Raw genomic sequence first — 14992 nt, 5'->3', positions numbered from 1 at the left:
AGGTTAAGATAAAGTAATAATTCCATGCAGAAGCATTCGAAAATAAACAATTTTATTGGACCAGCGCTGGAGGAAAATAAAATCTATACATATACAGTACCAGTCAAAGGCTTGACAAACCTACTAATTCCAGGGTTTTTCTTTGTTTTTACTATTTTCTACATTGTAGAATAATAGTGAAGACATCAAAACTATGAAATAACACATATGGAATCATGTAGTAACCAAAAAAGTGTTCAATCAAAATATATTTTATATTGGAGATTCTTCAAAGTAGCCACCCGTTGCTTTTTATTTTATTTTTTATTTTTTAGTCATTTAGCAGACGCTCTTATCCAGAGCGACTTACAGGAGCAATTAGGGTTAAGTGCCTTGTTTAAGGGCACAGACAGATTTTTGACCTAGTCGGCTCTGGGATTAGAACCAGCGACCTTTCGGTTACTGGCACAACGCTCTTACCCACTAAGCTATCTGCCGCCCTTGATGACAGCTTTGCACACGCATTCTCTCAACCAGCTTCATGAGGTAGTCACCTGGAATGCATTTCAATTAACAGGGGTGCCTCCTTAAAAGTACATTTGTGGAATTTCTTTCCTTCTTAATGCGTTTGAGCCAATCAGTTGTGTTGTGACAAGGTAGGGGTGGTATACAGAAGATAGCCCTATTTGGTAAAAGACCAAGTCCATATTATGGCAGGAACAGCTCAAATAAGCAAAGAGAAACAACAGTCCATCATTACTTTAAGACATTAAGGTCAGTCAATCTGGAAACTTTCAAGAACTTTGAAAGTTTCTTCAAGTGCAGTCAGAAAAACCATCAAGCGCTATGATGAAACTGGATTTTCTTTTTGTAATTTAGCAGACGCTCTTATCCAGAGCGACTTACAGTTAGTGAGTGCATACATTTTTCATACTGCCCCCCCATGGGAATCGAACCCACAACCCTGGCGTTGCAAGCGCCATTCTCTACCAACTGAGCTACAGGAAGCTCATGAGGACCGCCACAGGAAAGGAAGACCCAGAGATACCTCTGCTGCAGAGGATAAATTCATTAGAGTTAACTGCACCTCAGATTGCAGCTAAAATAAATGTTTCAGAGTTCAAGTAATAGACACATCTCGACATCAACTGTTCAAAGGAAACTGCGTGAAAGAAACCACTACTAAAGGACACCAATAAGAAGAGACTTGTTGGGCCAAGAAACATGAGCAATTAGACCGGTGGAAATCTGTCCTTTTGGTCTGATGAGTCCAAATGTTTTGGTTCCAACCGCCGTGTCTTTGTGAGACGCAGAGTAGGTGAATGGATGATCTCCGCATGTGTGGTTCCCACCGTGAAGCATGGAGGTGGTGGTGTGATTGTGCTTTGCTGATGACACGGTCTGTGATTTATTTAGAATTCAAGGCACACTTAACCAGCATGGCTACCACAGTATTCTGCAGCGATATGCCAGCCCATCTGGTTTGCGCTTAGTGGGACTATCATTTGTTTTTGAAAAGGACAATGACCCAACACACCTCCAGGCTGTGTAAGGGCTATTTGACCAAGAAGGAGAGTGATGGAGTGCTGCATCAGATGACCTGGCCTCCACAAATCACCCGACCGCAACCCAATTGAGATGGTTTGGGATGAGTTGGACCGCAGAGTGAATGAAAAGCAGCCAACAAGTGCTCAGCATATGTAGGAACTCCTTCAAGACGGTTGGAAAAGCATTCCTCATGAAGCTGGTTGAGAGAATGCCAAGAGTGTGCAAAGCCGTCCTCTGTAGCTCAGCTGGTAGAGCACGGCGCTTGTAACGGACCACCCATAAACAAAAAATGTATGCACGCATGACTGTAAGTCGCTTTGGATAAAAGCGTGTGCTAAATGGCATATTATTATATTATATTAAAGGGTGGGTACTTTGAAGAATCTAAAATATATTTTGATTTGTTTAACACTTTTTTGGTTACTACATTATTCCATGTGTTATTTCATAGTTTTGATGTCTTCACTATTATTCTACAATTTAGAAAATGGTAAAAATAAAGATAAACACTTGAATGAGTAGGTGTGTCCAAACTTTTGACTGGTACTGTACATACACTACCGTTCAAAAGTTTGGGGTCACTTAGAAATGTCCTTGTTTTCGAAAGAAAAGCAATTTCTGTCCATTAAAATAACATCAAATTGATCAGAAATACAGTGTAGACATTGTTAATGTTGTAAATGGCTTTTGTAGCTGGAAACGGCTGATTTTTAATGGAATATCTACATAGGCGTACAGAGACCCATTATCAGCAACCATCAGTCCTGTGTTCCAATGGCATGTTGTGTTTGCTAATCCAAGTTTATCATTTTAAAAGGCTAATTGATCAATTTTGAAATTATGTTAGCACAGCTGAAAACTGTTGTGCTGATTAAAGAAGCAATACAACTGGCCTTCTTCAGACTAGTTGAGTATCTGGAGCATCAGCAATTGTGGGTTCGATTACAGGCTCAAAATGGCCAGAAACAAAGAACTTTCTTCTGAAACTCGTCAGTCTATTCTTGTTCTGAGAAATGAAGGCTATTCTATGCGAGAAATTGCCAAGAAACTGAAGATCTCGTACAACGCTGTGTACTACTCCCTTCACAGAACAGCGCAAACTGGCTCTAACCAGAATAGAAAGAGTGGGAGGCCTCGGTGCACAACTAAGCAAGAGGACAAATACATTGGTGTCTAGTTTGAGAAACAGATGCCTCACAGGTCCTCAACTGGCAGTCTTCATTAAATAGTACCCGCAAAACACCAGTCTCAATGTCAACAGTGAAGAGGCGACTCCAGGATGCTGATCTTCTAGGCAGAGTTGCAAAGAAAAAGCCATATCTCAGACTGGCCATCTTAATATTTTATTTTTATTGGCCAGTCTGAGATATGGCTTTTTCTTTGCAACTCTGCCTAGAAGATCAGCATCCCGGAGTCGCCTCTTCACTGTTGACGTTGAGACTGGTGTTTTGCGGGTACTATTTAATGAAGACTGCCAGTTGAGGACCTGTGAGGCATCTGTTTAACTTTTTAATGGGTATAGTATTGCTTACTAGGTGTTGTCCAATGAATTATGTAACCATTCCCTCTTCTAATCAGGGTTGTTTGGAAAAATCTGTTCAAAAGAGGACATTGTATTATCATATTCTTGTACTCCCTGACGAAGGCCATGTAGCTGAAACACGTCGGAGAAAACATGCCATACAAATAAAGGCATTTTCATTAATTATATGAAGAGTGCCTTGGTCCTCTTTTCTTTTTTATAGCCTACCTACCATTGACTATCAGCACGTCACCCACCACTTTGCAATGTGAGCTTGAGGCAGAATAATTGTTTGAAACCTGAATGTTTTACTTTATTTCAAATAATGAGGCATGTCTTACCTTGCTTCAAAGTAGCCTTGTGAAAACCATCTGTAGAAACGTGGATGGAAATTATTTTATAAGACTTCCTCATTTCTCTCCTGTTCTATTGGTTTTCATGTCAACTTTATTTCATTGTCCAGAAGCCAAAGGCACAATCCTAGTCATATTAGCAACCCATCATATTTGTTGCTATTAGATTCCCCCTCTTTCTAAATTTCGAACAGAGATTATAATCTGTCACAACTGCTCGTCAATAATAGGCTATAGCCTTTTGAACTGTAATACGATAGGCTTGCTATTGTTGCATGTTTCCATTAAGCTCTTAATGAAAAATGTTTGGTCCTTGTATGCATGCATAGTATCAGAGAGGAAGAGGCAAAACGAGATATTCCACATTCGCCAAAATCTGTCCAAAATAAGCTCAATACGTTTCTATGGGCTTATTTTGTGCCTAAGCTTGTCGCCTGCCTTCCCGCCTTGGCCCAACTCCCTTTGTTAGAGCGGAAACATAAGCATCTCGTCATTATATACAGATGTCTAATAGTATTTTCTGTTGGTCATGTCATTTTACTGTTTAGAAAAAATGTAACAGTTTGTTGACCGGTTATTGAGGGTCTGACCAAAATGTTGTGACCAAAATGTGCAACCCTAGTATTATATTTTTGTTCAGTGTATATTACTATATAAAAAGAAAGTTTGCCATCAAAGTGGAAAATAAACACAATCATAGTAAATTACAGCTAACTACTCAGCAAACGCATAGCATTACTGTTTTACTGTCATTCTATTCATTTAAACGTTTTTCTAATTATCTACAGCCACTTTACTACTTGATTTCCCCATTTCTAGTCACGTTTTCAATGCTAATCCTATAGAATCAGCAACAGTGCTGGTCCAATTTATTTTCTAACGCTGCCGCATGGAATTAATACGTTATCTTAACCTGTATTTTTTCGACCTATGCAGCTGTGGACCACTGGAGTGGCTGGCTGACTGGCGGTTGTGTTTGTTACCTTGTCGATCGTCCCATTGTCCTCAGGAGGGAGTAGGGTATCCTGGGCAGGGGGTGTAGGCTGAGGGGCATCCTGTGCTCGGAGGCAACAGAAGAGCGCTTTGAAGATATTCCGACTCCGAGGCTTCTTTGGGGAAGATTTGTTCAGCTGGCCTAGGGAGAGAAGGAACAAAATAATATCAACAAATGGACAAATGTGTAAATAAACTCATGGCAGGTGAAACCCTATATGGGCCACCCCACACCTAGACTAATAAGAGATAGTGTTTTTATATGAGATTAAAGGACAAAAATGTCATCCCTTACAACCTCCCCTTTACCCCTAAACAGACTTCTCTGGGACTACTTTCATTTGCACTTGTGAGTCTTCCAGTCAATCTCAATCAGTAACAAACACCCACAACAAGTAGGCCTACAATAACTGACACACCTAATTGGCACAAACCCTTTATAATGTCACCCTCTCTAATAACCAGTATAACATTAGGGCTGGTTTCCTAGACACAGATTGATCCTAGTCCTGGACTAAAAAGTTATTTAAAAATTGAGATTCTCCATTGAGCATGTTTCTTAGTCCAGGACTACGACGAACATGTGTCCGGGAAACCGCCCTGGCCATAATGTGCCGTCCATATCCCTCTATAGAGGAGAATCCTGTTTCCACTAGAATAGATCCATCAGGCCTCCCTTCGTGGTCTTTACCAGGGCTGATAGATCAGAGCAGGGAGGAAACTGATCCTGCTCTCTGTATGGGTCTATTTCTGCATAGCCACAGTTCACCGGGTCAGAGGGAAGAGAAGGGAGTCGGCTCCATTTACAAACTCAGGCATTGGATGCACGAGAGGAGGACATAAAAAGCCACTGCCTGACTCCCAAAAAGCACCCTATTGCCCATGTAGTGCACTATGGGCCCTGGTCAAAAGTAGAGCACTAAATAGGGGGCCATTTGGGATGCACTCACCGACTCAAGAGGCTACAATCAACAAACGCTGACAAACATATAAAGGTGCAATATGTAGAAATCGCGTCGCCATTTCCTGGTTGCTAAAATTCTAATAGTTTGCCTAATTTCAGTTTGTGACAAAAAAAGCTATGCATAGTGAAGAGAATAATTGTACCATCTAAACTGCTGTGAAATGTATTGTCAATAACTACAAATATTGTACTTTCAGCTGTTTGAAGTTGGTGTACAAAACTGAAAGTAAGTGGCTAAAACTAAACTGAACGGGAAGCATAGATATAGCGCACATAGAACAGATCTACTGCTTATTAGACTTGCTTTCAATGAGAATGACATCTATGTGAATTTGGTAAGGTCGCCCAAACAGTTACATATTGCAGCATTACTGACAGTAAATATATTTTATTAGACAAATGCCGACGTTGCTATTAATAGTGACTATACCAGGCGGTAGGGTTGGGCAGTATCCAGATTTTCATATCATCATACCGTCCTTCTCCAATCCCAGGATTTACTGTATTATTAACAGCTTAGTACACAAGGGGGTGCAAAAAAAATAAAAATAAAAATACCATTGGGCGTCTATTACCAGAATGCTAACAAAATTAGCACAAATAATACAGAATCTCCATGGAGGCTGCTAGCTAAATATGCTAACGAGCGCAAACGAAAATAAACAAATTCCCAAGACAGGCAATCCCGCTCATAAAGTTATACATGTATAGGTAGGAGCTACCGAATGTCATTTTTTGTGAGTTTGGACATTTACAAGCGAATGTGAACGAGAGATTGTGCAAATGAAGAAAGTTTTAACACATTTTCTGAAGGAAGAACAGTAGTGTGTACACACTGTCTGTGTGTTGCGTCTGGGAGTTGTTAGGGCAACAGGCCTGCCTGCTCTGCTCCAGAAGATGGGGGAGGAGCAGATGAGCAGAGAGGAGAAAAAAAAGCGCAAGGAAATCAAGCAGCAGTGGCAGCTGTACAGATAACCCATCCACAGGGCTTTGATGTATCAAACACGGCAGAAAGCGAACAATATGATGCCCAGTCATCTTATAAATTCAGCCACTTCATTAAATAACTAGCAAGTTAAACTTAGGGGTCTCCCTAACTATCATTCTTTGTTTTTCACACAGGAAAACATATAAAACACGCTAAAGAAATATCTTGCTGCGTTTTGTAAACGCAGATCTAAAATACTTCTTATTGTAATTTCTGCTTGGCATCAAACTAATTTTGTGCTTCAGTTGCACTTCTCCACTCGCATGAGAATTCCCAAAGCATTCTAACAGCAGACAGTGCCCTGACTGATGTGCAGTTACTTTTCTCTGGTTCTTTTCTCGTGACTACCAGACTACTTTTCTTCAGTAAAATGCAAGATTAACTTTAAGCAAAACATTAGGAAATGTAGCTGGCTACACTCTTTCTATGATAAACATTAGAAATATTATGGTCATGCATCGTTTTTGCAAAAAAGAACTTGCTTTTTCATTGTTAGCTTATTTACTTGTGTGGCTGCCAGCCAAATAGCGTTGCACTTTCATCTGATGACAATTAAGCTATTTTCTGCCGAATGTGTAGCGCTTTCTGTGAAGGAAAACTATAGTTGTATGTCCCTGATCACTCTATTGAAGCAAAAAAACACTTTCAATATATAACGCAACCCGTCACAAACTGTCGCTTTCTCCGGTTGTGCTATTTACAAACAAACACGTAACTGGCTCAACTGTTCTGGGAACTATGGTAAGCTTCATAATGTAAAATAACGTGACAGGTGAAATGAAGAACACGATCTGCTTCATCTCCTAACGTATTGCACAAGTTGACTGCAGGTATTTACTTAAAATAGCTACAAATATTAAAACATATTGAAAAACTTCAAATAAATAGTTTCACCGGTATTGACAAACCATCCCGTGGCTATTTCCAAATACCCCGGTATACGGTAGATACGGTATACCGCCCAAGCCTACCAGGCGGTGTCAGAGGAAGGCCCAAAACTGCCACAGACTGTTCTCTCTGCTACAGCATGGAAAGTGATACCAATGCACCAAGTCTGGAACCAACAGGTCCCTGAACAGCTTCTATCCCCAAGACTTTTAAACAAGACTGCTAAATAGCTAATCAAATGGCTACCTGCATTGACCCTTTTTTGCACCAACTCTTACACCTCAACACACACATACACTTTCACCACATACATTGCTGCTACTGTCTATCTATCCTGTTGCCTAGTCACTTTACCCCTACCTACAGTACATGGCTACCTCAATTACCTCGTACCCCTGCACACTGACTCAGTACTGGTACTCCCTGTATATAGCCATGTTATTTTCTACTCCTTATTTTTATTCGTTATTCATTGTGTATTTATTCCTTGTCACTGTCACTTTAAAAAAGATATATTATCTTAAAAAAATAATATATATATATTTTTTTATGCCATTATCCAAAGCGACTTACAGTCATGCGTGCATACATTTTTAAGTATGGGTGGTCCCGGGGATCGAACCCACTACCCCGGCGTTACAAGCGCCATGCTCTACCAATTGAGCTACAGACTCTGCATTGTTGGAAAAGGACCCGTAAGTAAGCATTTCACTTTTAGTCTACACCTGTGGTCTACGAAGCATTTGACAAATAACATTTTATTTTGAATGATTTGACTCTGCGCCAAAAACACGCTACAATTGAAGAAGCTGTTGGAGTACGCCAGCTCTCTGAGCACAGGTACTCCGGTTAGGAAGAGATAAAGAGATAAAGAGATAAATCCAATTGAATTACAAATTACTCAACATGCTCCCACCTGGATGAGGTGAACACGTGTACACACACTTTGATGTGAATGCCAAGCAGTTTGAGAATGGGCCTCTCACTTAGAGTTAAATGATTACTGAAGTCTCAACAGGCCAAATGGTTGGTGTGAATGTAAACACTGCGGGTGCGGTGTGGGGGAGGCAGTGGGGAGTCACAGCGAGGTGTTACTAGCCACTATCTTCATTGAAGACTACCATCTTGTTGCTTGCCCTCATTACGCACGCCATATTTCTCTAAGTGGAACACTTAAGCACATGAAGCATGGAAACGTAGCCTAAACATATTAGATAGGCTATTATAAAATAGGATAGATCCACCTGAAACAGGAGCTAGTCGATTATAAACCCATGTCTGTGTAGTAGGCTTTAGCCTACATGTCACTCCCACTTCGGGATACAAACTCAGGTAATACTTTTGCCATCCTTTATTGTAACCATTTTCTGTTCTCTGCCCAGTTCAGGTTAAAGGTGCTACACCTAGAACAGTGATTTAAATGGTGCAATGATTCCCTACACTATTCAGTGCTTATTTTCTCACATTAGGCTAACTGAAATTGAGCGAACAGTGTAGAATTTCAGCAACCAGGAAATGACAGAGCAATTTCTATATTGGCGCTTGACCCCATTTCCACTAGATAACACAGACACCGGCGGGTAAGTAACACTGTGAAACACAATCATTCCACTATTACTGCAGATTTATTATGGACATTTTCTGAAATTACAATGCAAAAATAATTTTTTACTAATCCTATGTGTAGCACATTTTAAGGCCTGCTTCACACTCCGAGTCTGAGATCCCCCTCGTAATTGATATCATACTTTTGGACTCTAGATTGACACAGCAGGCCTAGCCTATCAGAAGATTTGGATTTCCCAACTAAACTCATCAACCCAGTTTTATCCAACATATTCTCAACTACAGGAATGAAGCAGCCGCAAAGTAGACTTCCTGTTCTACACTGGAACTGGGTTCAACTTCACAACTGAAACTCATCCTACTGTCACTGTACTGTCTATTCCCTACAGTGCACATGACTACTGACAACGCTATCATAAGCATGTTATGTTTCCAATCGTACGTTTTCATAACAGCCCGTCTAGCTTTTGAGAATGTTGAATGGATACTTTTACAGCCATGAGTGACATAAACCAAGCTTTCAAGTAGGGCTGGGCGATATATAGAATTAATTTGATTACTTAAAATGTATGTTTTAGCGCGATATTACAAATGCCTATATATGCAAGAATCAATTATACTTTTTCCATTTTTATGAGTGTTTATGTCCGCATGTTCTCATGTTGTCTTTTTGGTCTCGTCTCCTTTGCTCCATTCTGTGCTGTGTGCTTTCTCTCTGACAAGCGGTTTTAACTCGGTTTGGTCGAACAGAAAATCGGTCATATGGACACTGAAATACATTATTTTACTGTAATAGAGGAGTAGTTAACCTTTCTAACAATACCCTTTGTCTCAACTCCTCAAATTGCGTACAGAGCAGACTACTAAAACAGGAGTATCAAGGAACATTGTTTTTGGAAAATTCATGTTCAGGTTGTCTGTGTTCTATTAATGTGCAATAAGCATAAAACAATTATATGGAATTGGCAATTTGTTCGCATTCTGAGAAATAAGGTAGGCCACGTGATTTCAACATCTGAACAAAGTGGAGAGGCTAGCAGGTTGTTCAAAAAGTTGAAGACGGACAGAAGGGTGTGTTCACAACAATTCAACTGTTCTACCTTGTTAGCTAGCAAATAGATCCAAGTTGGCTAAACTTGAAATATAAAGATTAGCTGGCTACTCAATAGCATATGGGCTAGTGCTTGAGAGATTGTTTAGGAGACCTGTGTTAATTTTCTATAATGCCTGCTATAAAAAGTTAGTAAAGCAACTGTAAAGCTAAGAACGTTCAAATCTGAGGGGCAGCCCTTTTTGTGAAAACCGCGAAATCTGTGTTTATATTTGCTATTTGCGATGGGTATTGCTCAACCTAAAGTAAGATTGATGTAACATTGTATTGCCAAGAAGTATGGGAAAGTCCTAAGGCATGTTTCACGGTAGAGGTCTGTGCGGGACTGACTTCTTCATCCTGCTACTGCTGCACCTGCAGCTTTTCATACCGCAACCTCTGGCTTTCTGTCCAACTCCCACCCGCTACCTCAAGAACTGGTCCTGAACCCAAACGCAGTACCGCAATTTTATTTTAGGCGTATGTGACGCAGCTCACTTGCCAGGAATGGTAACAGCAATTTTGCGCCCTATAGGCAATATCAAAATGTGCAAAAATAACCTAGGAAATAGGTTAAATTCCCAGAGATTCTCACGTGGCCCATTATATTAGGCTATCAAATCAATATTTATTGAAAATGAAAAGGTGCAAAGCTCGCTCACCATGGTAGCCTGTGCGCGCGTTACACCTTTTCCTTTTAAATGATCCATTTTTTTTTATTGCAACTCGACTAACGTTGGTTGAGCACCCTCCACCTTTTTCCATTATCAATATTTATTTACAGAAACTGTACTTAACTATAGTCTAATCATATTTAAGTTACTTTCCTTGGAAAGATAACTGCCACGTGATTCTCCGCCCATGCATAGGCATTAGGCAGTCTACTCTATTTCAATGAGACCACACATATACTAGGCACACTTGATCTCGCATGCCCAACTAGGAGAGGAGGCAGGCTACTGAACTTGAAGCAGCGAATTTTGAGTGTGTGAATAATGTGACAAAGATGTGTCTTTAATACAATAGGTAAGCTAACGCATACAAAGCAGAAAGACAACCGTTTCAAAATAATCTGCGGGACAAAAAAAAGATTTAGGCCCAAAGTTGTCTGATGACTGCCCGCTCCCACCCACAGCATGAAAAATGACGACCGCGCCACAATTATCTGTTGGGACCCGCAGGTCCCGCGGGCATCCTGCGGGAATGCAGCCCTTTATTCATGTACATCTTTTGACTGACATAAGGTAAAACATTTTTCCTTCGCTTGTCATTGATATATTTTCAGAGACAAAAAAAACATAGCAGATTTCAAAGTAGAGCATCGTAACTACGTTTTGATGTATGGGTTGTCAAGGATTTGTCCAAATTCATGTGTCGCAACCCCCTTTCCATGACGAGTGGTAGCTTGCTAGCTGTGTGGGAGTGCCTGACGCCGTTAACTTAGGCAACGAGCCGGGCGAGAGGCTATTGTGCTAGCTGCGAATTTTGTGATTGATGGTTTTATTCTTTCAAGTAAAAACTACCAGAATTCAGTGGCTACAGCCCTACAATCGATAAAAACATAGCCATACTGAACAAAAATATAAACGCAACATGTAAAGTGTTGGTCCCATGTTTCATGAGCTGAAATAAAACATCTTAGAAATGTTCCATTTGCACAAAAAGCTTACTTCTCTCAAATATTTTTGTACAAATTTGTTTACATCCCTTTTAGTGAACATTTCTCCTTTACCAAGATAATCCATCCACCTGACAGGTGTGGCATATCATGAAGCAGGTGCACCTTGTGCTGGGGACAATAAAAGGCCAATAAAATGTGCCGTGTTTTCACACAACCCAATGCCACAGATGTTTCAAGTTTTCAGGGAGCGTGCAGTTGGCATGCTGACTGCAGGAATGTCCACCAGAGCTGTTGCCAGAGAATTGAATGTTCATTTGAATGTTCATTTCTCTACGTCAGTATGTCCAACCGGCCTCACAACTGCAGACCACGTGTAACCAACGCCTGCTCAGGACCTCCACATCCGGCTTCTTCACATGCAGGATCGTCTGAGACCAGCCACCCGGACAGCTGATGAAACTGTGGGTTTGCACACACAACCGAAGAATTTCTGCACAAACTGTCAGAAACTGTCTCAGGGAATCTCATCTGCGTGCTCACCAGGGTCTTGAACTGACTGCAGTTCGGAGTCGTAACCAACTTCAGTGGGCAAATGCTCACCTTCGATGGCCATTGGCACGCTGGAGAAGTGTGCGCTTCACAGATGAATCCCGGTTTCAACTGTACCGGGCAGATGTGTGGGCAAGCGGTTTGCTGATGTCAACGTTGTGAACAGAGTGCCCCGTGGTGGTGGGGTAATGATATGGCAGGCATAAGCTACGGACAAGAAACAATTGCATTTTATCGATGGCAATTTGAATGCACTGAGATACCGTGACGAGCTCCTGAGGCCCATTGTCGTGCCATTCATCCACCGCCATCACCTCATGTTTCAGCATGATAATGCACGGCCCCATGTCGCAAGGATCTGTACATCTGCTGTGTGAGTGTGTGGCGATGCAGAGAAGTGTATGTCTATGTTAGGCTGTGTGTGTTGGTGGGGGTGCTGTGTGAGTATACTGTGTGGTGTGTGTATGCAGGTGGCACAGGGTTGGGTGTATTATTTGGCACTCTAGGCCTAATCAGTTGGGCTACTGAATAGAACATAACAGCCTAACAGTTACTAATTGGTAAAAAGTAACCCTTTTTGTTAATTATTACTTAATTACTTGGATGTACTCTGTTACCACCCCTGGTGTGTGTCTGCGCGCGCGTGCGGGCTGACACGGGCGGCAATTTACTCATCAATATATGTTAACAATATGACCACCTTACTTTAAGTGAATGGGCTTAACATGCTGTATTTTTCCAATTTAGTGCAAACTAATTACCATATTACGTTTCTAATTTGCATAAAATAGTATAAAAAGTTGTATTCCTATTTCATAAATTGTTACAAACTCAGTTTTGCATAAAGCATGAAGATTTGTTATTAATATGAAACCCTTAACTTAAATGATTAGTCTTCAATTACTGTAATAAAGCATTTTAATTTCATAAATGTTACTTTAATTTGGATCATCTCTGTGTTATATATCAGCACTGAAAATGTCAAAATAAATAACCACCCTATCTTGAGATATTGAACAAAACATGTTGAATTTAAGAATCCAGGTGATTAGGTGCCATTTTTGACAAGGGATTAACATTGACCTGTCCACGAACCTTTTCCAATAACTTGAAAATAAGACCTCAGCAATGGCAAATCCTATCCTCATAAAATAAAGTGTTCTTTGTTATAAGAAGCTTCTCTATAACATGGAATACAAAGTATAACACAAGAGCCAAAGTTTCATTTTGTCCCCTAACACCCTGATAAAAGGAGCGTCTACTTTGACAGATATTTGCATGACAGTCCATATGAGTGAAGTACTGTAGTTACATCCATACCAAACAGAAAAGGATTTATACAAACTCATCTGACAAATTGCAAACAAAAGTATGCAATCTGTGACTGTCTGGACAAGTAAAATTATCAGGCACATTCCAGACATTCCAGTACTTCCAACACTTGTCTGTTTCACCGTTTTTCAATGATACAAATATTTAAATCTATGGAATAACTGGCTGACAATATAGGCTAGAATCGATGGTTTGCATAATATTAGCCAACAAGACATTAGTTAGCGAGTAAATGTGTGGTTAAAACTAAAAGAACTGTATCCAGATGTTCCCTATCCCCGACTGATGTTTTCGTCTGCGCCGGGATAGCACTAACTAACTGACGCTACGTTCTATTATTTGACGCGCGCGCTGAATGTAAAATGGACACCCACACACTGGCAAACCTCAGTACAACCAGCAGTTGTGATATCTCCAGGCCATGACCCACATGTCCGAAACACATTTAGCAAGAACCTAAATAAAATGTTGTTCACATGACAAAACGAACTCAAACCTGTCCTTACATTAATGAATTAGACTGGCGTGTAGTTATTAGCATGCTATTAGCTCTAGCCTTGCGCGACAGTTGGCTAGCTGGCGTCCGAGTCAGCTTCAACAAACAAGATTATATTGATAAAGTGATCTCACTGCGCCAGTAACCCCGAGGTCTTACCTGTTTTGGACGGCAGTTGACTATCTTCTTTCTGCACTTGAGTGATAATAGAACTTTCCATCTAACAAATGCACAGCCCCTCAAAGTCCAATCCGTTCCCCCAATTCGCAGATAGCTACTTTCAACATTCAGCTAGCTGGTTAGCAATAGCGCTTCCCAACCCGTTGGTATCCTAAAATATTTCGATAAAAACGTCTTCCTTGGTTTTTCTCGTAGCAATTGTAGCTACCTACCGCTATTTTTCCTAGTTCAAACTACCCAATTTGTCTCGTGCATTTAACACAAAGTGTATTATTGTAACGCTACGGTCCCCTCTGACAGCTAGCGAACACTAGACAAGACCTCGCTATTGCTCCAACATGGAGAATCCAGGATAAAAAAAGCAAAACAACCGAGAGGAAATGGCAGGGCCCGGTTTCAAGTTCCCCTTACTACTGATAAACAACCTTGACGACCATAATCCCCAATAAGAAAATGGAAAATATATTGAAATAATTGCTTATCTTGGTCCAAAGTAAGAATGTGTATGTCTGATTAATAATGGATTGTTTTCGTTTATCGAACGCTTTGTTTTTACTCTTCTGAGGATTTCGGGGGCGCCTTGAAACCGCTCGTCGTCGCGGATTGGATCTCGTAGAAGTGGGGAGTACCACAGGCATTCTTCTCAACTCACTCGGTCCTGAGCGCATTCCTGTGTGGTTAGTGCTATGTAGTTTATTTGGAACGTCCCTACTCTAAATCAACCCGTAACCTTAACCATTTTAAATTCAATTTCAATTCAATTTTGGACGTCCCAAGGATTCCGTATAGCACCGATATTTCCTGTGTTCGCTCATAGCCTAATCAAATATATATATATTTTTTAAACACTTTTAGTCATTTTAGCAGACGCTCTTATCCAGAGCGACTTACAGTTAGTGAGTGCATACATTATATATTTTTAT

At 40.6% G+C, this 14992-nt stretch overlaps 1 protein-coding gene across 1 annotated transcript in view; it reads right to left on the bottom strand.

Moving 5' to 3' along the window:
• Positions 1–14652, bottom strand: part of LOC121577821 (carboxy-terminal domain RNA polymerase II polypeptide A small phosphatase 2) — a 28584-nt gene extending 13932 nt beyond the window's left edge. Inside the window, exons 1-2 of the mRNA XM_041891737.2 lie at positions 14049–14652; positions 4386–4537 (exon numbers count right to left, since the gene is read on the bottom strand). Of these exons, the coding sequence (XP_041747671.1) occupies positions 4386–4537; positions 14049–14109 (213 nt within the window). The 5' untranslated portion in view covers positions 14110–14652. The remainder of the gene's footprint in view (positions 1–4385; positions 4538–14048) is intronic.
• Positions 14653–14992: the final 340 nt, after the last annotated feature.

This window comes from Coregonus clupeaformis, unplaced genomic scaffold, assembly GCF_020615455.1.
Source record: "Coregonus clupeaformis isolate EN_2021a unplaced genomic scaffold, ASM2061545v1 scaf0005, whole genome shotgun sequence".
NCBI classification, from domain to species: domain Eukaryota; kingdom Metazoa; phylum Chordata; class Actinopteri; order Salmoniformes; family Salmonidae; genus Coregonus; species Coregonus clupeaformis.
The sequence above is the reverse complement of the archived record's forward strand: the minus strand, read 5'-3'. Positions and strand labels throughout refer to the sequence as shown.